Here is a 25,227-nt window from a genome sequence, read left to right as displayed (position 1 = left end):
TAATGGAGATGAAGGAAAGAGGAACATAGAAGAATGATCGACACATGGTTGCCCAGTTGAGGAAGGGACTGTAAATCATCTTGGGGCATAGCCAAAATACTTCCATTTTATGGGGCTGAGTGTGCTGTTCCAGTACACCCCATCACCAAACTGCTCACAGGTTGGATAATTATTCTGCTAGACCACATAGTTTACAGCAACCAGCATGGAATGCTTTCTCTTGTAAGAAGAGAAGTCTTGTAGTGATGACGTCTCTCATAATAAATATTGTGTTGTCTGGGGTGGGGGCGAGAATTGCTATTTGTTCTTGCGATACAAGATACGCCTCTGGCTATGCACTGCGGCTCTAAACAGTGAGAAGTTGCCTGTTTGGCCTCCCCTTTACCCAACATTCCCCAATGTGGTGTCCTTCAGATGTGTCATACTACAACTACCATCATGCTCCAGCTGGGGATGATAAGAGTTGTAGGGCCCCAGGTTGGAGAAGGCTGTTCTAACCCCATTGCTATAAGCCAACATCTCATTTCCCCAGCTGAATCTGGGTGCCCAGATCATAAGGCTGAGGGTCCCTCTGGAGTGGAGAATAACCATGCATGTGGCTCATCCTCTCTTCCTCCCAGGCTGTGGATATGGATGAAAAGGACTACAGCGAAGCAGATGGGATATCTGAGAGAACCACCCCTAGCAAGACCCAGAAATCTCCCCAGAAAGCCACCAAGAAGCTCAAGAGTGCCATCTGCAGAGTGACCTTGCTTGATGCCTCTGAGTACGAGTGTGAAGTGGAGGTGAGCAAGGAGACGCTACTTCTTGCTGTTTTGAATGCAACTGCTAAGTTTATGTGGATTGTACACTATGCAATACCATGGTCACTGGGCACCCTTTCTCTGGGAAGAGTGCCTGCTAAAATGCACATTAACCCCCCCCCAAAAAACCCCTCTCAATTGTGATCAATGTGTGAAATCAATTAATGCTTTCAGTTCTGCCAAAGAGGGGTGTGTGTGTGTGTGTTTGTCTCTTCATAGGGATGCACAGGGAAAGCAGGTGTGAGTGACTCATGCATTTCTAAGTGTGGGCTGCCTGCTATTTATGTATTAAGGCGAAGATGACGTGTTGGCATTATGTGTGTGTGCGCACACACACTTGTGTAACTGTGACTGGGATCCCTCAAGGAGAAGAATGTTATTAATAGCATGCAAGTGACAGGGTTAGATTATTATTATAAAAGCTCATTTGTATGACTACCTGTCCCTTCCTTTCTGTGGATATTTCCGCTTTCCTGCATATCCAAGCCATTGCTCACATCTCTATAAAGATGATGGAGAGCAATTTATTCTTTACTTGGATGGTGAAGAAAAAGGCAGAGCAGGCCTTAGGGGTGGGCAAGCAGGGCAGTTGCCCAGGGCACCGAGCTAAGGGGTGTTTGCCAGGCTGAGCTCAGTGACTGTGTTTTTTTTAAAGTCCTGTCTTTAGTGAACTAGGGTGGCAAAAAGCAAGTGTCGGCAACCTTTCTTTCAAGGTTCTACAGATTGTTTGGGTACTGATTGCAAAAATCATTTCCCTTCAATTAGCTTTAAAGTATCTTTCTTCTTCAAGTTCCACTTTTGTTATTTGTGGTAGGTACTTTGAGGCAATGTCACTGAGCACTTCGAATACATATTAGCACTATGTAAATAATAAAATAAAGCTGTAATCTGTAAGAGGTAGGCCATATACCTTTTATATTTATATCTTTATTATTTTTAAAGATAAAAAAATGGATAGTCTAAAATAAAGGATGCTTACCAAAAGACGGGAACTTCTACAAAACAAAACAAAAGTATTAAAAGTAAAACCTACTTTTCTACTGTATTGCATAGTGCCCTGCCACTACTCAGAATATGGCTTTTTAAAATTTGGCTTGTGCAAACTGTTGCACAGTGGCTGAGGGATCAAGGCTTTGAGCAATGTTTTCGCAGTGGACAACACACCTGCACCAGGGTGGCCCTGCAAAACTGACTAGGGGCTCCTTGCTCAGGGTGCTACTTATCCCTGGAAACGGGATGTATTCTTAAAAATCCTCAATGGGAGAGACAGCAGCTGACTGGATAATGCTGGGAGCTGTAGGACTTTTTTCTGTCTAGACATGCATAGGATTGCACCTTTACAGTCTCCTTGGTAAATGGAAAGGGTGGAGGAGGGTGTAGAACTGCCTAGAGCTGTCTTGTGAATTGCCCGGAGAGCTTTGGCGAATGGGCTATATGGAAATGTAAATAAATAGGGTAACCATATGGAAAGGAGGGCAGGGGTCCTGTATCTTTAACAGTTATATAGAAAAGGGAGTTTCAGTAGGTGTCATTTGTATGCCTGCAGCACCTGGTGAAATTCCCTCTTCATCACAACAGAGAGCTCCGGCTAGTGGGCGGTATAGAAATGTAATAAATAAATAATAAATAAATAAATAAATAAAATAAAGCTACAGGAGCTCTACTAGAGTGACCAGATACAAAAGAGGGCAGGGCTCCTGCAGCTTTAACAGTTGTGACAAATCATAATCATAATAATAATAATAATAATAATAATAATAATAATAATAATTCTTACCCGCCTCTCCATTTTGATTGAGACGGGGAACCACAATAAATGATAAAATACATAAAACTGAATTAAAACATAATATACATTGTTAAAAACATCCTAAAAGACATCCTAAAAACATTCTAAAACATCTTAAAATTCCACTGGATAGGCCTGCCGGAAGAGATCAGTCTTTATAGCTTTCTTGAATGTTAGTAGACTGTTAAGTTGACAAGTCTCTTCCGGCAGGCCATTCCACAGTCGAGGAGCAGCAGAAAAGAAGGTCCTCTGGGTAACAGTTGTTAATCTAGTTTTTGCTAGTTGAAGTAGATTTTTCCCAGAGGATCTGAGTGTCCAGGGCAGATTGTACCGGAGAAGGCAATCCTGCAGGTAGCCTGGACCCAAACCATGTAGGGCTCTCAGCAAGTGCTGCATGCATACAAATAACACCTGCTGAAATTCCCTTTTCTATACAACTGTTAAGGATACAGGAGCCCTGCCCTCCTTTTCATATGGTCACCCAATGAAAGAATGAATGCCAAGCAGATATATGCAGTGTGGTTTCAAACCAGAGCATTAAGGAAGATAGAAATTTTACAGGGTGTGCAGCTCCATAAAAAATTACAGAAAGATTGCACTGAGTATCTTATGATACTTCTATGTGATACAGATAAAAGAGTGATTGCATTCGTTATGCACATACATTAATGATGTCATTTTTCTTGGCAAAATACACAGAAGTGGTCATCATGAAAGACTGGTTCTTGCTGCTCTATGTGGTTTATATGTGAACATCTGTACCTGAGTCCAAAAAGTATTGCTAGAAGTATTGCTATTACCTTGTTTTACAGAAAAACACAGAAATTAATAGAACTGGGTGGCATGGTGGAGTATCTTTCTTCTTCTAAAGCACACGTGCAGTGTCATAAGGGACTATGGTACTAGCAGCCCCTGCGAGCTGCAGACTGAAGTGAGAGACAGAGAGGAGCAGATGATGACAGACGAAGGGGGCTAGCTGGTTTACCCTATAAGTAGAATAGCATTGTTGGAAGGCCTTGGCTCAACTTTCCTCAGAAGCTTTGCTGAACAAGTAATTCTGTCATGTCTGTTTTCCTCCTTCATGAGCTATGTGTACTGTTGCCCCCTCCCTGCTCTTTGCAAACTTCAGTAGAATTAATTTTGAGATGTTCAAGCACTGCCCTCCACTTTGAGCCACGGTAGTTACACATTAACCTACCAGTTAAGGCAACATTTTTTGCTGGGCCAATTCAATGTGGGAAGTGTGGGAGCAAAGCAGCAAAATGAAATGTAAGCATCACATGTTGCCTCTTTTAAGAAAATACTGATGACAGAAAAAATGTAAACCAGACTCTGTGTGTGTGTGTGTGTTCACGTGCGCACACGTGCATGTGTATGTTTGAATATGGGGAGAGAGCATGAGTCCTAGCAGTATATGTTGAATCATTTGCTTACATAAGGTGCTGAAGCATACAGACTGGTAGATTTTCTCCACACTAATGCAAACTGGCAGAAGAGGGTGGTGGTGGTTATACAGTAGGAAATCACCTGAAGTGTATGGTAAGGCTCTTGCACACAAAAGGTCACCCCATAATGGTGGCTGCCACATGGCCCTATTTAAAGCAACCCTGAGTTGCAATTGTAATATGTGCAAGGGCTCACAAACAATGGGAGACCAACCAACTCAGTAAGAGAGCGGAGACATTTCCAGCTGTTGGGGAGAACCACAGATTTTTTTTAGCCATAGTAGTTCTAGCCTCAATGCAAGTTTTACTTATTCATTTATTTATTACATTTCTAATCTGCGCAATAACCAATGTTCTCTACCCTCATGTAATGCATGGGAGGGTTGCCTGTTTTCGTTACTTTACAAAATCATAGGAGCTGTGTTCTCTAATAGAAGGCTAGCCTGTCTAAGTATAAATAAGTTAGATGTTGAGAGATTTTGTATCAATTTTTTATTGTTAGTTGCATTTATTGAGCACCTGGTTTTGGGTGGGGTGGGGGTAAAGGTAGACAAAGGTTTAGGTCCTTTTTATACTTCCAGGCCCAATTCCAAGATTTGGCTTATTTCCTCTCCTGCATGTGCTGGTTGCATGCTGGGAGGATTGGCATAATTACCCCCTGAAGCACAGGCTGTTGTGTTTTGTGAACCTGGCCAGGGTGGCTTGTTGCATGACATGACAAGCCCATTGCTAGGGATAATTATACTAATCCTCCAACACACGTTTGGCACACTACAGAGGGGAAATAAGCCATCAGGGTGTATTTCCCCAATGTGATCATGCAAACTGGCAAGTCTGTAAATCCCTAAAAAGGCTGGGCCCTGCATATGTTAGAGAGCTTTTCTCCCTGTGTCAACCTGAATGCCCATTAAGAAGTCCTGCTTCATGTTCCTTGTATTAGGCAGGCACAACTGGCAGGGACGTACAGCAGGGCCTTTTCAGGAGTGTCCCTTGCACTGTAAAACTGCCTCCCCAAAGAGGCTCAGCATAGTCCATTGTTAACTAGTTTTTACGATGTTGTGAAATCCTTCTGTTTATATAGGCCTTTAGTAGTTGAGTGTAATGAACTTCATTTTACTGTTTTATGTGGCACATTCTGCTGACTGCTATTTTGGATGCTTGCTTTGTTATTTTGAATGGCCAACTAAATAAAGTGAAATAAAGGACTGAGAGAAGGTGAAAAGGATCAGAGCCAGTCTGTGGCTTTGATCTCTGCTCTCCAGCAGCTGGGCTCTTTAGCTGACATCTCTAACAGTGAGATGCTGAGAGTGAGCTTTACTTACTTCAGTGGGGTCGATTGTTGCAGAGATGAAAGTTCTCTTAAGCAAAAGGGAGTGGGGGGGATGGAATTGAGTAGATTATTAAAGGAACTTTCAAAGCAAAAGAGATGAGTTTTTGAGAGGCCTGAAAGGGCTCATGGAATTAGTTGTCCTTCTCTGAAGACTCTGATTGATATTTTCCCATTGAGGAACACACAGAAAGATCTGTGTCGTTCTGTTACCCTTAACTTACCAATGGTTTAGACTAGCCTTCTCCAACCTGGCGCCCTCTAGAAGCATTGGATTGTAACTCCCATCAGACCCCAGCCAGCAAGGTCAATTGTCATACTGGCTGTGGAAGATGGGAGTTTTATTCTCCTCATCTCTCATTCTCTCTTACTGTCAATGATGTTACGCTTTCTCCGGTCAAGGAAGCTCGTAGTCTTGGCTTTATATTTGATTCCTCGCTCTCCTTTACTCCTCGTATTGAGGCAGTAGCTAAATCCTGTCGTTTTTTCCTGTATAATATTGCCAGGATTCGATCATTTTTGTCTGTCTCTTCTGCCAAGATGCTTGTTCATGCACCGGTTATTTCTCAGTTGGACTACTGCAACCTTCTTCTCTCTGGCCTTCCTTCTTCTCACATCAGTCCGCTGGTTTCTGTCCACCACTCTGCCGCTAAGATCATCTTCTTGGCTCACTGCTCTGACCATGTTACTCCACTTCTGAAATCTCTTCACTGGTTTCCAATTCACTTCAGAATCCAATATAAACTTCTCCTGTTGACCTTCAAAGCTTTTCACGGTCTAGCTCCTTCCTATCTCTCCTCTCTCATCTCACACTATTGCCCCACTCGTGCTCTTCGCTCCTGTGATGCCATGTTTCTCGCCTGCCCAAGGGTCTCTACTTCCCTTGCTCGGCTTCGTCCATTTTCTTCTGCTGCCCCTTACGCCTGGAACGCTCTTCCAGAACATCTGAGATCCACAAGTTCAATCGCAGCTTTTAAAGCTCAGCTAAAAACTTTTCTTTTTCCTAAAGCTTTTAAAACTTGATGCTGTTTGGACTTTATACTGTTAGTTTTACCCTACCCTGTGCCTGTTTACCCTACCGAGTGCCTGTTTGCATTATCTTCCCCTCCTTATCGCTTTACTATGATTTTAATAGAATGTAAGCCTATGCGGCAGGGTCTTGCTATTTACTGTTTTACTCTGTACAGCACCATGTACATAGATGGTGCTATATAAATTAATAATAATAATAATAATAATAATAATAATAATAATAATAATAATAATAATATTCCAGCATATGTGGTGGGCACTAGGTTGAGGAAGCCTGGTTTAGACACACTGCACTGAAATGAGGATCCCTGCCAAAACAGCTAGCTCTCTACATTAGATGAGGGGGAAGCATTGGCAATGAGCTGTGTGGAATTGAGAGCAGAACGTTGAGAAAGGCTATGGAGCAGAACATAAGAAGAGACCATGTTGATTTAGGAAAAGCATTGTTAAATACATGAAACTTGAGCAGTAGAGGTAAGCCTTAGGAATGGGGCATGGGTGAGTAGATATTCCATGTACAGGGCTTGACATGGAAGGAGAGGAAATGAACTGAAATGGAGCAGAAGCAAGAGGGGATGTAAGTGGAAATGAGGGATGTTATTTGAGTAGCAGTTAACATGTGGAGAGCTTTAAAACTAAGAACTAGAACAGTTGTGGGCAGCTTCAAGAGTTCTGGGGCCCACCAGTTGACCCCAAATAGGCATCCATAGCTGCTATGGAGCACTAAAAGGGTCAAATTTAGCTTACTTTCATGCTAAATGTGATCCGTTTGCAAACAAGCTAAATTTGACATTTTTAGCACTTTGCAGTGCTACAGATTGTTTTCCCACAATAAATTATTATTTTAAAAAAATTGGGGGCGGGTGGGACAGTAGTGGCCACATGTGGCTCACAGGTCACATGTTGCTCACCTTTGGACTAGAATCTTGAGAATGATGCAAAGCATAGTAGAGGGCAAATACAGAGACTGATGGAAAACACTGACATGACCATAGCAATTGGAGAGAAGATGAGTTTAGCTGAGGCTTTCTGATCTGACACCAAATAGGTGTGACATATCTGGCAGTTTCTCAGTCAACGTCCTTTCCTCCTGCAGGCAGCTTAGAACGCAGCATTTCGTTATCTTCTACCAAACACGTTATCGGTGCCTTTCTCGTTCCCTGTTGTTTAGTTTTACAGTGCAGGTTGTCACTCAGGGAACTTGATCTCCTGAACCTGTTCTTGATTAAAGAAAAGAAAAGAAGATCCATGTTTAAATGCCTAAATTGATTCAGTGCCTTTTGCTGTGCAGGTTAATGAGGAGTCTCTGCATACAGTGTAATGCTTTTATGAGAAAATGTTAATTGCTTTATTTAAAAAGGCTGCTCTTGGCGTTTATTGCTTCTTGCTGGTATAAGCCATTTCTCCCCATTCTAAGAACCTATATGCTAGTCTATCAAGGTTTAAGATCAAGCTATGAAGCTCTGATTTTTTTAAAAAAATATTTTAAATCATCATGTTTATACAACCTGCTTCTGAAGCCTGCATCAAGCAGGAGGTGGGATTACACACCGACAGGACCCCCTCCCTCTCTGTGATTCTGTGAAGTTCTGACATCGTTCAAGAGAACAAGGAATGATTGTGTTTGATTGCACGATCAACCAAAGGGGCCCCAATTTTGCCTCTGTCCTACATAGCAGGCTTTGTAAAGGAGATAATATATTCCAGATGGGTGCTTGGTTTTTACGCTATATGTTTGTGTCTTCTGCAGAAACATGCCCGAGGTCAGGTGCTCTTTGACATGGTCTGTGAACACCTCAACCTCCTGGAGAAGGATTATTTTGGACTCACATTCTGTGACTCAGACAGTCAGAAGGTATGTTTGGGTGGTCCAGACAGACCCCTGCACTGTCTCTATTTAAGATGTTGTGCTCAAACAGGACTTCCCCTTATGTGCTATGTCTTACCATTCCAGAATTGGCTAGATCCCTCCAAGGAAATAAAGAAGCAGATTCGCAGTGAGTAGCTGAAAGCATGAATACTCATGGGCTTACTATATCTTTTCTGTCAGGGCCTCTGCAGTAACCTCATTACACATATGGATGGGAACTGGACAAGATAGAATAGATCCCTACTCTCTAAGATACCATTTGTAAACAACTCAATTATTGCACTCAAAGGATTTTCCCAGGAGAGGTAGGGTGCTTTCAGACAAGGCTTTTACTATGCAATCATGCTGTCTCATTCACAGTATTTTGCAGAGGGTCAAATGACAATGTCTACTTGTAAACCTCCCATGCTTTTCCACTGCTTTCCCATCTTTTTTCTTTCTACAAATATCTGTGAGGGAGAAAAAGATGAAATAGCTGTACAGTGGGCTAATCATGGATTGAACAGCCCACAGTTAACCTAACTACTAATTGTAGGTTAACTCTGGTTTGTTTAACACTATGATTAACTCTTAGTGTCTGGGTTCACATGTAGTAACCTCTGATTGGAGGTTGAATATGCAAAATTTCCACAAAATGCACCCAACACTTGCCACAGAAAATATGGATTAATCAGACCCATGATTTGCTGCCGTTACGTGCAAACACTGTCAGTGTCTTTTGATCAGTAGTGCTAGGAGTCCTCCATCTGAAAGCACTATAAAAGAAGCAGAACAAGAAGAATCCATAGTAACTGGAGAGTAAGATGGTAGGCCTCTAAACTCTGACAGTTTTTCAATGCTTCGGATTCCCACTAACACCTGTACAAAGTGTTACGCTTTGTTGGGCAGAAGCAGCACTATTGCATGCCTCTCTGGGTTTGTGCATAGAGTTTTGGCCTTGAGCATGATACCCTCTTTCATCACCATCTGGAGAATGGGAATAATAGCAAATGCAAGCCACCATGCAAAGGGATATAGTCAGAAATGTAATGATCGTATAAAGCACATTAGATGATAGGACCACCATTTAAATTAATAACTATCCATCGTCATAATGTATTCTTAATTAAACCAAATCCAAAATAATTATATAGATCCTTTGGAAAGACTGTAGGCCATTCAGATGAATGAGGCAGTACTGTGTCTCTATATCTACATGCACCAGATGGACTGCTCCTGCCAGTTTTCTGTGAGGTGATTTTTGTTATAGTAACTGAGGATCAAACTACACATTATATTAATTGTATAGCATGTAGCTGAAAATAATCATTTATTTTACTTGATAGTAAGGGCACCCAGCTTCAATTTGGATTGGAGCCACCATATGAGGAGGCTCCAAACCTCCCCCTCCCACATTTTTTTCCTGAAATTTTGCCTTCCCCAAAGGGATTTAAAAAAAGAGAGAACCCCCTATATTGACAACAGTGATAGAGCTAGATTTACTGCTCCTCAGACCTTCGTTTAACACATATCTGGGGATACCATATCTGTCTCATTCTCTAGCCCTGGTGCTAGTGCACATTTAGAAATTATTTCTCCTCTTCAAAGGAGCTTCAGAGACATCCTCTTTAAGAATGCCATAGGAGAATTCTCAGCACTGCCCCTTTACATAGGATCATAGGAAGCTACCTTATACTGTGACAACCATTGATCCATCTACCTCAGTATTGAACCCGGTGCTTTCTGCATGCAAAGCATGTACTCTGCAACTGACCCACATTCTCTTTTATAAGGGCCAAACTAAATACTATTATAAACAAGTTTATTTATTCCAGAGTAAGCACACGTGGCCCCGATTCAAATCAGAAATGTGACACTCTGAGAGGTGCCACAATCCCCCCTCCATTTTCTTTCAAAATTCCACCCACCCATCAGACAGGAGGTTAAAGAAAAAATGCTTCCACTGGAGTCAATGGAGGTGTGTTTTCCTTTTTTTAACCCCTCCCCCCACATACACACACATATGGGGGTTGGAATTTCAGGACAAAAATGGGCACAGGGAAGTTTAAACCCCTTCTTCCCAGAGCGCCACAGTCTTTATCCAAATTTGGGCCGCTTGCTTACTCTGGAGTAAATAAACCAACTGTGCATAGCTCAGATATGTGTGACTACAGGAACTTTTAGTTTGGGCCTAAGCTCATCAGAGTAGGAGGGTTTGTGTGTCTAGTATCCATCCCAGTCGGGCACAAGCACACAGCCTTAAATCCCTTTCATAGTTGTGTACAGTTGGAAAAGAACCAAATACCTTGCAGCCTAATATAGGTCTCTCCTTCTACCAGGGCTACAGATCAGGCTCCAAAATCCAGCCCAAAATATGTATATAAGGATATTGTTGTTTTTATGCTTTTTATGTTTTTAAACTTTGTATATTTGTTTTTAATGTTTACTGTTTTTAATTTTTGTAAACCGCCCACAGAGCTTCGGCTATAAATGCAATAAATAAATAAATAAATAAAAGCAGAGTGCTGTTATGCTGCAGAAAGTTACCTGCAGTGCAAATAGATTGTGACGATTTAATCCACTCAGGGCGGAGTATGTGTGTGTGTGTGTGTCTCAGTTTTGTAACTGAGGTCAGGTAAAACAAGTGTTGCCCTTTGCACTGAGTTAAGCAGGCAGGAAAGTGTGGTGATTGGGAGTAGGCCTTTCACGCTATCGGCTTCCTCGCCCTTCCAGTTCCCTCTCTGGGAATTGGCTTGTAGAATGGCAGGCTGTGGGGTGGGTTTGCTGTGCAGTGGTTTGCACAGATGCTGCGGGAGGTCTTTCCCCAACAGCAGGCCCTCTGGGAGACATGAGCTTGTTTCCATGGCAACAGCAAAGTCATGGTCTCTCTGTGCGGCGAAGTCTGTTCTGCTGCGTTGTAGGTCTTCGCAGGCAAGCGCACCCTGCCGTTTGCCTCGGCCATGAACATCCAGTCAAGCAGAGGCCCCTGCTGATTCTGAGGCATTTGTCTTCTTCAGAGACTTGGGGGGCTGGGGCGGGGAGAGTGAGGCAGCCCATATCAAGGAAGCAACAACAATTAGAGATGCTGGGTGCACATTTGAGAGGTGCCAGAAACAGATGCCTCAGCTAAGTATATCTGGTCTCTCATATTTTCCTGTCCTCCTTCTCTCCCTTACCCAGGTGGGCTCTGGAACTTCGCCTTCACAGTCAAGTTTTACCCACCAGACCCCGCTCAGCTCACAGAGGACATTACAAGGTGAGAAAAAGCAGGATACCTCTTAGGGCCGATTCTCACGTTCATTCAATGGTCTGAGGATCTTACTGCTCTCCTTACATTTGAACATATATCCAGTAGTTGTCAATCTCATTTGGATGCCTATTCTATTCAGATACGTTAATGCATGTTTTTAAGATAGGAGAGTTGAATTTTTGCTGATGTTATTGTGAATTGATGTTTTTTGTTATTTCTTTTTTGTTACATTTGCAAATTAAAAATAAAAACAGAATACACACACACACACACACATGTTTAAACAAAATAAGGGAATCTGTTGAGCCAACACCCGCTGCCTAGCATTTGCCTTGACAACAAAGGAAAAGGCTATCAATGGCTACTAGCCCTGATGGTTGTGTGCTATCTCCAGTATTCGAGGCAGTAAGCCTGTGTGCACCAGTTGCTGGGGAACATGGGTGCTGTTGCACCATGTCCTGCTTGTTCATCCCTGGCCAACAGCTGGTTGGCCACTGTATGAACAGAGTGCGGCAGGGTCTTGCTATTTACTGTTTTACTCTGTACAGCACCATGTACATTGATGGTGCTATATAAATAAATAATAATAATAATAATAACTAGATGGACCCTTGGTCTGATCCAGCATGGCACTTCTTACGTTCTTATGTTCTTAACAGACAGCCTTCTTTCCACTGGTGACCAAGAGAGGGTCCAAGACAGCAGTGGGGGATCGGTCCCAAGATTTGTCTCCTAATTCAAGAGCAAAGGAATAGCATGACCAATTCCATAGCTGTTGTCCTCACTGCTTATATTGGCCATTGGAAGCCGGCAAACCTGGTATCTTCTTCTAGAAGCAAGGCATTGGTCCTAGTAATCACTTACCCCATAGGGGCAGGGTTTGAATAAGAAAATTTTGGGTATGATCCCTTGCTGCTTCCATCTCTCTTAGCTGGCAGAAGAAATTTTGTGTTCGAAACAAGTAGTAGTAACAGTGGGAGCTGAATTTATTATATTCTCATGGAAGACTGCGGCACACCAGCCAAATATTTGGGCCTGCCAGGTCCTTAATAATATATATGCTTCTCTCTTTTTTTTCCAGTCTCAGGAAAGCAGCTAAAACTGGATGTTTATCAAGCTCCTAGTGGGCTTTTGGGTGGAACAGGCATTACTTTAAATCTGAGTCTAACAGCTACATCCTTTTTTCATTTTCATATTAGAATAGGCAGAGGTCTGGATCTTAACCCTCCCTCCCCATCCCTCTACGCTAGAGTTGCAATCCTGATGGGGGCCCCGCACCTTCTGTAGAGTAAAAATGAAAGGAAAAGATATAATTGCTAGATACAGATTTAATCTGAGCTTTGCACAATTGATGTCTGTTTTGGCCTTTTGGTGGATCAGATACCCCACACACATTTAAACATTTTCCAAGATTAAGGAGTTCAGAATGGCAAATGCAGACTCAGATGGCAGCAAAAACATGAGATTTATCAGATCCCTAGTGGGTGGCTGTATGTAGCCAGTGGGGTGCATTTGCCTGATGGTCAAAACATTGTACAAGGTTGCCTTAAACAGGAAACCTAAACCATCCCTTAGTAAATGGATGCAAGAACATTACTAGCTGTTACGGACATTCCAACTGCTTGGCGTTCTCCCCTCCCTAGATACTACCTATGCCTGCAGCTCCGAGCGGACATCATCAGTGGGCGCCTGCCCTGCTCTTTCGTTACGCATGCACTACTGGGCTCCTATGCTGTACAAGCTGAAATGGGAGATTTCGATGCTGAGGAGCATGTGGGCAACTATGTTGGTGAGCTTCGTTTTGCTCCAAACCAGACCAGGGAGTTGGAAGAGCGTATTATGGAGCTGCATAAGACTTACCGGTGAGTGTGTCTTTCACCGTCTGTGCAAAGAGAAAACAAGATCTGGGAAACCTGCCATCTCACAATATTTGGAAACAAATAGCATTGCTCAACTTATATCTTTGTGTCCCTACCTTAAGAAAGCCTTGTTAGAGACACCCCAGCCTTTTACCCATCCATCAGCAATTGAACATTTACATTGCTGTGGGTTCTTCCTTTTCTTTCAAAGGGGCATGACGCCTGGAGAGGCAGAAATTCACTTCCTCGAGAATGCAAAGAAGCTTTCGATGTATGGAGTTGACCTACATCATGCCAAGGTACTCTGAGGCTGAGGATTCAGAGGTCTAGAAGGTGGGAGGAGGTCTTCGCTCCTGGAGTCTTCTGCAGACAGCCTTCCCCCCCTTTCGAGGTCTGCCTTAACACATGTATTCTCTGCTTGTGCTACTGCAGAAGGTGGGCAATATGCAGGCCACATGCAAACCCCACCCCTTCCCCAGCCTTGTATGCAGCCTCCAGCATAGAGAAAGGACAAGAAAGGCAGAAAGGGACAATGTCAGGGTAGGGTCTTTGGGGGCTGGTCTCCACTTGCAGCAGCATCCAGTCCTCTAGGTCAATTACAGTTCGGCAGCCCTCTTCTAGAAGATGAACTGCATTTCAAGCTATACTTTTAGACTCAGGTACAACTGCATTCCCACCCACAACTGTGGGTGCTTACTGCTTCCCTGGTAGCAAGTTCAACAGCGCTCTGCTGTTTCACAGTGCAGAATTTGTTGAATGGGCTTTGAACGACATGGGGTAGAATAGAGGAGATGCCTCCAAGCCCCACAGTTACCCAGTCTCCATTGTAGCACAAGTTGCGAGGAAGAGCTGCAAAACATACACTTTTGGGGAGGGGGTCATAGCTCAGCAGTAGAGCACATGCTTTGCAAGCAGAAGGTCCCAGGTTCAATCCTCGCCATCTCCAGGTAGGGCTAGGAAAGAGCATTGGAGAGCTGCTGCCAGCCATTGTTGACAATAATGGCATAGATTGACCAATGGTCTGACTAAGTGTCAGGCAACTTCCAGTGTTCCTAGCTGTTGGCAGGCTTGTGCCTTTGGCTCAAGAGCAGAAAGCTTGTTTATGAGATCAGCACAAGTTCTGGTTCTAGAAATTGAGTAAACCCTCAATGGTAGTCCCTAATGGTGAATATATCATTTAGACTTTGCTGTGGTGTTTTAGTCACTGCGGTGTTTTAGTCACTGTACCCCCACAACTTACTGCTAGAGCATCGCTACTGTGTCCTAAATGCATAGACAAACATATGTTGCCTGCTGCAGTGGCTTGGAGAAAATATGTAGTCATGCACAGCTGCAATTCATGTTTGCGAGCATTTAGAATCTCAGAAGGCATACTATGTTGAGCAGTTTAGCGCCCCCTTCCCTAAAGGAAGATACCCTAGACCTAAAGCATTGCTGATCTCTATCCAAGAAGAATGAGATGCTTTGCTACTCATCATCATAAACCCCTTTTCTCCAGCCGAAACTGGGAAGACAAAGATCTCCTTTTCTTGCAGCCATAGAAGGGGGCTTGGCTTACCAGTGAAGTCTGCATACTTCAAGATGTGGCTAGCCAGCTGGTCCTGTCTGAGTTTTAGTATATGATGATATAAGTCAGATGGAGGTGAAAGCAGGCAGTGGCCCACTTGAAATTTAAGAGGGAGACGTATTGACCTGTCTCTGCTCCTCCACTGCTTTACATCCTTGCAATTGACCTGTTCAGAAATAAGAGCTTGGCATTGGCCAGCAGGCTTTGAGGATTTGCTCGGAATCCTGATTTTGTACTGGCAGGTTTTTATATGCACTAATGCAATATTATCTCTTTTTTTTCTGCCATGGCTCCTGTTCAGGACTCAGAAGGCATTGACATCATGCTGGGTGTTTGTGCCAACGGCCTTCTCATTTATAGGGACAGGCTGAGAATAAACCGTTTTGCCTGGCCCAAGATCCTCAAGATTTCATACAAGAGGAGTAACTTCTACATCAAAATTCGACCTGGTGAGGTAAGCATCTCCTGTTCAAAAGAGGGAAAAAATAATTCGTTAGCAGACACTTTACTGGATAATGAAGCATGAATCAATTCCTCGGGAGAATCTGAATGTTAAGAAAGTCCATTTTCTCATCTGGTTAATGAGTGTTTGATGGGTCTACAGATTTTGGCTTGGCTTAATAGCCAGCCAGTGTTTGGCTTGCCACTGGTTCCTCCTCTCCCTTCAGTCCTCTGGCATGGGCCAGAAGATGAATGGGGCTGGTCTTTCACTTTGCACTGGGCTTTAGAAAATGGGAGCAAGGAGAGGGACTCTCACTGCTTCTGTCTTCCAAGCTCAGCACAAAGTGAGACAAGAGTCTGGCTGTCTTCTGAGTTCTCTGCAAACAGAGAGGATTTAGGATGAGTGGGTCTTTCTTTGGAGAAAGAAAGGGGCTGTACATGTCTTTCTTGCTGCTTCCTCCTTCTGCAACACCTGGGGCATGTCTACACCATCCATTTATCCCGGGGTCATCTCTAGGTCATCTCTGTGTGTCCAGGGGACCCTGGGGTCAACCGGGGACAACTACAGACTTTCCTGAGGATAATTGAAACCAGGGATTTCCTGATTTTCCCTCAGTCTCAGGACCGTGGCCAGTGCTCCTGGGTCCTCCCTACAAGTAGCAGGGCTCTTTAAATGGGCACGGAGCTGCACAGAGTGACTCCATGCCCATCGGGGGTGGGGCAGGGAGCAATTTCGCCATCCCCAGGATGGCTGCCAACGCTTTTGTTTCAAGTTTTTCTAAATTACTTACTTTTTCGGAAGATTGGGGCTGCACAATTGTGTGACTAGCTCCTCCTTCCAAAAAACCCCCCAGACTGCTGCGCCAGACATCCCTCTTTCCTTCCGGGATGTCATGCTGGCGTATGGATGCTGGGGGAGGATTGCAGAAGCTGGAAAGGCTGAGATCCTCCTCCCTGAGTCCTGGAAAGCCTGTAGGTGTAGACATGCCCCTGGTTTCTTGGTGCAAAGTGAAGGATGGATTCCTGCCTTCCCTAAGTTCTTCATGGGTGCCTGAGGACTTGGGGAAAGAGGAAGGGTCTCATATCTGCCATGGCGAAAGACTCCTTTCCCCCCTCCCCTCTTGAGATTCCTGCAATTCACAGAGAAATCAGAGGAGGGGACAACCAGGGTGAGAGGTGTAGTCGTCACTGGCAACTCAACTGGTTTTATTCTATTGACAGTGGCTTGAATTGGGACAATAGATTTTTGCTGCACTACATGTGTTAATTGGCTTACCTAGTGCCTGGATGTTTGCTATTTGCAACAACTGCAATGTAGTTTCTGCATTGAATTTCCTTGTGATCTCACTGTTTACAGTTCTCCCAGCGTCATATGTCCTGTATAAAAAATAAACCTAAAACTCTCCATAATATTCCATGCATCTGATGAAGTGGCCTATAGTCCACAGAAGCTTATGCCAGAATAAATGTGTCAGTCTTTACAATGCTGCAAGACTCTTCATTGTTTTTATATATCAAGCTTTCTCTTCCTGGGAATCCTCCTGGTGCTTTCAGCGGCACCGCTTGGTAGGGACTGACTTGATCCATGGTCGTGATGCCTGGTCTCTGTTTCCTGCATTTTCAGTATGAGCAGTTTGAGAGTACTATTGGCTTCAAGCTGCCCAACCACCGCTCGGCCAAGAGACTCTGGAAGGTTTGCATTGAGCATCACACATTCTTCAGGTGAGACACGGGGAAATTATGAAGGCTTTGCCCTACACAATGAGGTGCGGCAGATCCCTCCACAGCCTTGAAGCTCACTGAGGAGCATTGCACAGTTCACTCTCTCTCAGCTTAACCTGCTTTGCAGGATTGTTGTGAAAGAAAGGCATTACAGCTCACCTGGAAACCTAAATAAGTTTAGGAGCGGAGTTGGATTAGCTGCTGCTATGAGCAACTTGCAGCCGTCAGCCTGATTTCAGAGCACCTCTGCAAGCAGTCAGTTCAGACCTCTGGGAAGAGTGATCTGTCTTTTCGGGGCACCACACTGGGCAGGGAGGGAAAGAGAGATGGGAGGTGTCAGAGTGAGAGAGACCAAGAAGGGATGGGCCCACCCACCAGCAGCATGCGTCCCCCATAGCAGGTCATATGAGTGTGGTGCTCTTCCATGAGTTTGAAGACGAGACATGTGCAGTATCTTAAATCACACATTCCCACTGACTAGAGTTGGTTTCATGAGCTGCTTGTGGAAATTGACCTATGAACAAGAGGCAGCTGGACAAGCATCTGTCAGGGATGCTTTAGGGTGGTTTCCTGCATTGAGCAGGGCGTTGGACTCGATGGCCTTGTAGGCCCCTTCCAACTCTGCTATTCTATGATTCTATGATATTATTTGGATTTATTATTTATTTAATAGATTTATAGACCACTTACCATATTTAATCATTATCTCCCACGTTCCGTTCTCAGATATTATGCTGCTCAGATAAGTAGATCACAGCCACTTAAGCTGTAAAATGTGTGTGTCAGTGGCCAAAAGTAAGGTACAGTTCACCCTTCTCTTAGGGGTCATCTTCGTCGTATCATGTTTCCTTTAACTCTACTGATGCATCAGTCACTTACTTGCGGCATTGGGAACATGTACCACCAATTGGAAAACACAAAAATACTTGTAATATTTGTAATGGCTGCCTCCTGCCACTGCACAACTTCACACCTAGTTGCCTTCCCTACTGACTCTCTAAGCTTGTAGGGACGGTAGAGCTACTAGTTATTGCCATGAGGCTTTCCAAGCCCTTGTATGTCTTCCCTCTCCTCTTCCCAAAGCTATTGGGGGAAGCAGAGGGGTCTGTGAGCATGCCTGGAGGCTGCCACTCGTAAGCGGTTTCTCGTAAAGCACATTTTACGGCGAGGTTCTATATGTAGTACCCATCTACAATTTGCGCAGATGCAGAATTTGATATTCATTCCAGCATCTTAGCACCTACTTTATAGGGGGAAAGCCTCCAAATTTCTATTCCATGGCTATAGAGATGAACTGGGAATGTGTGAGTAGTGTCAGATAAAATCTCAGAAGCCAGATGAGAGCTAACCAAATCATCCTGTAGTTGTCAATCTGTTTCAGGGCTCTGCATAGTTTCTTGTCCTTTTACGTATACGGTTGGCAAAAGCAAATGCATGCAAATCTGCCCAACGTTCAGATTAAGAAAATTTGGATTTATTTGGGCACCCATTATATTCAGAGCTGGGTATGGCTATATAAGCCACTGTTTCCAAAGCAGTTATCCCCACACATCCTTTGCTCCATTCTTGCTGGAAGGGACACTTGCCAGAGGCATCTGAACACTTTTTAAGGAGCAAATGTTTTGAAGCATCTTTTTCTATTTTCTTCTGGACTCACACTTCACAGGTTTTCCACTTCTGTCTTCATCCGAACCATTTCTTGTACTGACAGTCCAATGTTTTATACATCAAGACACATTCCCAGATCTTTCGCCCTGTAGGTTTCCTGTGACATCCTTTCCCCATTAACTGTCACTGAAAAGCAGCTGGCAAAACATCTGTGGATGCACTTAGAAGCATTGACTGCCTAAATGACAACAAAAATTAAGGCTGGCTGGCTGGCTGTGGGTTTCCGTGTCACATTAGGCAGACCTCCACACAATGAAGAAAGTCTTTCCATATAGAGCTTCTCAGAGTCCTCTGCAATTGGTCACAAAGCTAAGTGGGCTGAGATGAACGTAGTCAGGAAATTGAGAAACTACGGGAAACTGAAAATGAAGGCGTCTCGGGTCATTCCTCCCTTTGCCTGCCATACACACTTAAGTGAGTCTCTGTTTGCGACAGCAGGATCGGGCCATTTCCCTTTTATTTTCCCTTTATTTCTTGGTTCTGTGTCACTGCATTGCATACAGTATTGTCTGTGAGTCTTTGTCTCTGCATTATTTAGGCCTACCATAGTCTCAGTATAAAGTAGCCGTAAATGTCTTAAAACTCAATTTTTTAAAAAAAACTCTCAAGGGCTTTACACCACCCCTATATTTGCACTGATATAACAACAGATGTTGGGAAGCAGATGTTGTCATAATTACATAGCCTACCGATAGCGGATATATTTACAACAATGTAAATGCATCGTCCCCAAAGACCTGTGTCAGCAGATGTCTGCTTATTAAACTCGCAAAATGTTCCAGCATAAGACCTGTGCATACCCCTAGTCTTTGTCCCATACCAGTTTAGTTACGACTCTGCTCCCACCCCCTCCCTGCACTTCAGTCATTAACATCACATGAAATCATCAAGGGACGGGAGCAAGGGATAGCTGTTCCAGCAGCTCTAATCTGTCATGGATAAAGTTCCTACAAATTGCCTTAAGTTCATTCTAAATTATTACGAAAATCTTGAGCATTGGTAGGCAGAACTCTTTACCATTTTAGTTAAGATTAGAAAAAATAGCATGAAGTCTTATCCAGAGAGCTATGCACCATGCTTTCATCATGCTCTGTGGTTAACTTAATTGTGCTTCTCTGTGGTTAGTACTAACCACAAGTGGAACAGTTGAACATGACACCATTAACCCTGTCTAGTTCCCAGTTTCCTTAACCACACGCTAACTACAAACCTGTTAGTTGAGCATCAGAGTCCTCCAAATGCTCCACCCCGTATCCCAGCATTCCTTGCACTAAGAGAGCCAACAGTTGCACCTGCCATTTTAGTTCCATCTCTACAGTCAGCAGCCATTACTTGTATAATGCACCCCTTGAAGCTAGCGATTCCAGTGTTCTGCAGCTCAAATGCCATTTGCCTTTCAGGATTATTGATCGCCCACCCTTTCAGTGGCCAGGAGTTATGCCAGCAGATTTATTTACATGAAAGACATGGCAGCGCCATCCCACTCTCAATGCCATTTTGGCAGCGTCGGCCACTCTGATATATGCAGTCCGCCATTTTTAGATACTAGCACTGCAGCAATCAGAAGCAGTGAGTGAGCCCGCAGGCTAGAGTGTCCTGGGTGGTTGTGGGCCAATCTATACTGCTAGCTCTATGATTTCAGCCCCTTAACCTCAGGTGTGTAGCACACAACACCTTAAGCCAAAGTTAGTGCCGTTAACCCTGCTGCATAACAGGGTTAGTGAAGCCGACCATAGTGTGGTTAGCAGGGGCACCTGGTTAAGAAAAATGTGTTGTACATGACTCTGTAAACCCTGCTGCTTAACCAGTAGGGTTAACGGTGTCAGCTGAATGGGCCCAATGTGTGACTTCATTCATGAGCCACATACGTAAGTACTTTAAAAGAAAGCCAAGACATGGGTTGGAAAAACCAAACAGGATTCAAATCTATGCTCACTCATGAGCCAGCAACTATCCTTCAGCCTAGCTTACCATTCAGGGTTGTTGTAAGAATGAAATAGGATATTCCTCTCTTTTCTGAGCTCCTTGAAAAAAGAGTAGATTCAAATGCACTAAATAAATCAAAACAACTTCTAAAAACCCAGATCTTTGGCCTTCTACTGTAAACCTGCTTTGCAGGGAGGGAAATGGAGATTGAAAATCAGAATGACTCTGTTACATATAATGATGCATATAACGGCAAATGTTGCAAGCTGCTTCTGCAGGGTGGAAGACACAGAAGAAGTGTGGGGTGAAGCGGCACATCATTTAAAATGAATAGCAGAAGTTTTGGAAGCCAAGAGTATAGCTGTATTGCCTTGAGAGGGTTTATAAACTAGCTGATATGCCTAGCGTTGCTCAGGTCCGTGAATAGTGTTTATAACATTTATTTGATATAATAAATTTCTATGCAACTTATTCATTTTTAGGTTGGTTGGGTTTTTTTAGGTTGGTTGAGTTAGTAAATTGTTTTGTTAGAATAAATGGGAAATTGTGTTAATAAGAACTGTATTTTAAATTAGAGCTTCGTGATAAACCACATTTTTTCTTTTACCTGAAAACCCTACACCTCCCATCATGCCTTGGCCAGAGCAGACATCTGATTAATCTTATGATTTTTATGGAAAAGCCTGACTTTACTATTAAAACAGAAGAGTGAATGGAGGAATGACTGACAGCTGAGGCTAAAATGGAAAGGTGGGTGGGGTGAGTGGCAGTTGAGAAAGTCAGATGGAAGGAGAAAAAAGACAGCAAAAGGTCAGGAAAGGGGAGGCCAAGTTAGGACCGAGAGATAGTGATGCCAGTACTACACCTCCCAGCATGCCTTTGGCGGCCCTCAGGTGCCCGTGTCCTCTGAGAGGTGCTTTCCTCCTCTTGTTGCTGATGCTGCTCCTTGACAGAGCATCCAGGAGTAGCATCGCCAAGGAAGGGAGGTAAGCAGCTGTCAGTGGACATGCACAATTCTGGCCAAGTCCTTCTGGGACTGCCCCAGCCCACACTTTCATCCACAAAATGCTCCATCAGGAGCCTGTACTGAAGGTCTGGGACTGGGCCGGGCACTTGCCCCCTTCATCAAGCCTGTTTCTGGGCATACACAGAGTGCTTCCCTTTCCTCCTTCCCTCCTTCCCTCCCTCCTAAGGGTGAAGGCTGTGTGTGTGTGCTTCCCTCAGTTTCTGAGAAAACGAATATCAGGACGGGGTGCCTATGAGCATGTCCAGAGTTCAGCCTCTCAAAGACACACTGTCGTATCTAGTTATGATTTTAAAACCACACATGGCAGATGGGAGGAGGCACCACAAATGGATGCAGCCCATTTATGTGGGTTGAGTCATTTTATGTGGAATTTGGTTGACTGCTTGAGACTGACATTAGGCATCACAATGGCCGCCAAAGGCCAGTAAGTCTGGCCTCCCACCCAAGGCGTGCTGGGAGCTGTAGGCGTAAACTTAAGTTTTTATTAAATTCTTTAAGAATACTTAAACCCCCAAAATTCATGTTTTTAGTTTTTATCTGATCCATTTACATGAAGTCCTATCTGGGTGAACAGCATTAAGGCAGTACCCTATGTGGAAGTGGCTAAACATTTAGGGACTGACACACACATACTTTCCGCTTTATAATCATTGTTATAGGGAAACATTTAAAAATGTGGCTCTCCCTGCATTATGGAGCATAGTTTAGAATTCTGTCTCCTCTGCTTAATGTATAGAAGGGCTCTAGAATTTTATCAAGGCAGAATGGAACACAGATGCATCAAACTTTCAGATGATCAGTTTCATTCACTGCATCCCTAGGATAAGTAAAATGCTTCCCCTCAAAATTAGGGCATGAAATACTAACTGAAGCCTGGTTTGAAGGTGTAAGTTGCTACATAATTAACTTGCAGAAAGTTGTTGTGGTACCTAAGAATCGCCATCAGTGAAGGTGAGAACCTATTGACTGGATGAAAATCTTGAAAAACAATTTAGTGCAGTGCCTATAGACAATATATGTTACCACATATTTCATTTAACAGTATTTGTCCTGGAAAGACTGGCTAGATTAGCCTTCTCCAACCTGGAGCCCTCCAGATATTTTAGACTTCAACTCTCATCACCCTGGATCATAGACAATGCTGGCTGGGGCTGATGGGAGTTGTAGTTCAGAGCATCTGAAGGGTACCAGATTGGGAAAGACTACATAAATAGTTATTTACCAATTAGATTTCAGTGATAATATTCCAATATGTCGGTCTGCGGACTTTGCAACTTTGAACAAGATAACTCTCCTACCTGTAGTCCCTTTGTATCAATGCTGGTACTTTGTACCCTGCTTCTGAATGGTGCACTGATCCATTACACCTTCCTCTTCTTCTCCCTTCTGCAGGCTAGTGTCCCCAGAGCCTCCTCCGAAGGGCTTCCTAGTCATGGGTTCCAAGTTCCGCTACAGTGGGCGAACCCAGGCTCAAACGCGGCAGGCCAGCGCCCTGATTGATCGTCCTGCCCCATACTTTGAGCGATCCTCCAGCAAACGGTACACCATGTCTCGCAGCCTCGATGGAGGTATGCCCCAAATTGGGGAGGGGGAGGGAGATTGGTTTCCTGGTGGGCATGGGAAGGCTTTTGTTGAGAGGATTGAGGCCATGCTCAGAGGTGATGGGTGGTGGAGGGCTAGGCTCAATAAGTTTATTATTTCTTGCTGTTGGGTTCTAGAGCAGTTTTTCCTCCAAAACTGGGGAGGAATCCCACAGTTGATCACTCAGAGCCTTTCAGGTGGATTACCAGGCGGCCCATGGTGGGGCAATGCAACACAAGGAGATGGTGCTGAGCAATGGTTTCCAAACAAGGACAAAATTATTATTATTATTATTATTATTATTATTATTATTATTATTTATATACCGTGCCATATCCGAAGCTTTCGGGGCGGTTCACATAAGATAAAACATTTAAAAACAATATGCAAAAATTAAAACTATTGGTGGTCCTTAGAACGGGGGTCACCGCTTTTAAGGAAAATTCTCTTTCGAGCATTTGAAAACCTTCATTCTTGAAGCAGATCCCAATTCCATTATATGATAGGAAACATGGTTGTAGCCTCTTGTTGCACATAGCTCTGATCTTATCTGCTCACAGACACATTACTCTTGGAGCAATGACTTACTAACAAATGATCCTCTGATAGAGACCTGTTCTTTTGTGCAGGCATATGTTCTTGAAAGCAGCTGATATTAACAGCTCCTTCCAAGGCCCCATAAATGCTCTTCCAAGATCCTTGCTTTTTGCACGATGGTTAAAACTAACGAGCGTCTGAGAATATTGGTTAAGGGGTAGATACTCTTGTGGGAAACCAACCTCTCAGCAATAATTAGACACATCACTTGAGAGGGCCGATAGAGAGCAGCTACTAGAGCAAGTTCCCCCAGGACACTATTCACAGGCTTTGTTATTTAGTATTTGGTCAATCCTGGAACCCAGCAGTGCTAAAGGACACTGCAGATGAAGAAGCACCAGAATGGACAGGTTTTCCCCTCTCCAGTCTGATATGATTCCATTAGCACTTTTAATGGATTCAGCTTGAGTGAGGTGCCAACTGCAACTTCTGAACAAGAGAGGGTCTTTTTCTTTGGGTGTTGGAGAGTTTTCTCCATGGCTAAGAAATTATGTCCTTCTGTTTCTGTTCTTTGTAGAATGACAAAGTGGGAAGCAGAGGACATGAGTGTAAAAACCGCCTCAGAAAGGGATTGTTGTGCCAGACAGAGTGCGGAGTAGGAGAGAAACTAGAATAAGTGAATGGCCTCCATTCACCACATCCCTGCACGTTGCATTGTCCCCTTACACTGCTGTGAACTGGTGAATCAACTGAAAGTAGTTGTGAGCCAGTGTGGTGTAGTGGCTAAAGTGTTGGACTGGGAGTCAGGAGATCCGGGTTCTAGTCCCCACTTGGCCATGAAAACCCACTGGGTGGCTTTGGGCCAGTCACAGACTCTCAGCCCAACCCACCTCACAAGGTTGGAGGCAGATTATGTACACCACCTTGGGCTCCTTGGAGGAAAAAAGGCGGGATATAAATGCAACAACAACAACAAAGTAGATGCAGGAGCCCCACTTCAGATTTTTGGGTGGCAAGATGACAGCTATATTGTCAGAAAGATTTAAAGGTCTGCTCTTGGCTGTAATCAGGATTGGATTGCAACCAGAAAAGCAGTGTGATTTAATTTATTTGGTTTACTTTTTTCTTTTTTTAAAAAAACTTCATAATAACTGAAGCAATGTTATCAACGTGCGTCAGTCGCATGTTTATTTTTAAGCAAAGGGATTTGTACTTTTGCAATGCATTCCTAGAACTACTATATATTAGAACAAGCATCAGCTATTGCGCAGTATAGAAATATAACAAATAAATAAATAACTCACTGTGCAGAACCAGTGAGCTGACCAGAGATATAGGTACTCTTAAGGAATAGTCTGAAATAGGAAATATTGTCTGAAATATGGAGGAGTGGGTCACGCCACT

General features: G+C 43.7%; 1 protein-coding gene across 2 annotated transcripts in view; it reads left to right on the top strand.

The window, feature by feature from the left end:
- Positions 1–25,227, top strand: part of EPB41L1 (erythrocyte membrane protein band 4.1 like 1) — a 209,528-nt gene that overhangs the window by 146,371 nt on the left and 37,930 nt on the right. For both annotated transcript variants that reach the window (XM_063145358.1, XM_063145366.1), the window contains exons 4-12: positions 621–785; positions 8,147–8,251; positions 8,351–8,393; positions 11,426–11,501; positions 13,139–13,357; positions 13,566–13,653; positions 15,223–15,375; positions 16,987–17,084; positions 23,098–23,273. In XM_063145358.1, coding sequence (XP_063001428.1) covers positions 621–785; positions 8,147–8,251; positions 8,351–8,393; positions 11,426–11,501; positions 13,139–13,357; positions 13,566–13,653; positions 15,223–15,375; positions 16,987–17,084; positions 23,098–23,273 — 1,123 coding nt within the window. The remainder of the gene's footprint in view (positions 1–620; positions 786–8,146; positions 8,252–8,350; positions 8,394–11,425; positions 11,502–13,138; positions 13,358–13,565; positions 13,654–15,222; positions 15,376–16,986; positions 17,085–23,097; positions 23,274–25,227) is intronic.

This window comes from Elgaria multicarinata, chromosome 1 (genome assembly GCF_023053635.1).
Source record: "Elgaria multicarinata webbii isolate HBS135686 ecotype San Diego chromosome 1, rElgMul1.1.pri, whole genome shotgun sequence".
NCBI lineage: Eukaryota > Metazoa > Chordata > Lepidosauria > Squamata > Anguidae > Elgaria > Elgaria multicarinata.
The sequence above is the reverse complement of the archived record's forward strand: the minus strand, read 5'-3'. Positions and strand labels throughout refer to the sequence as shown.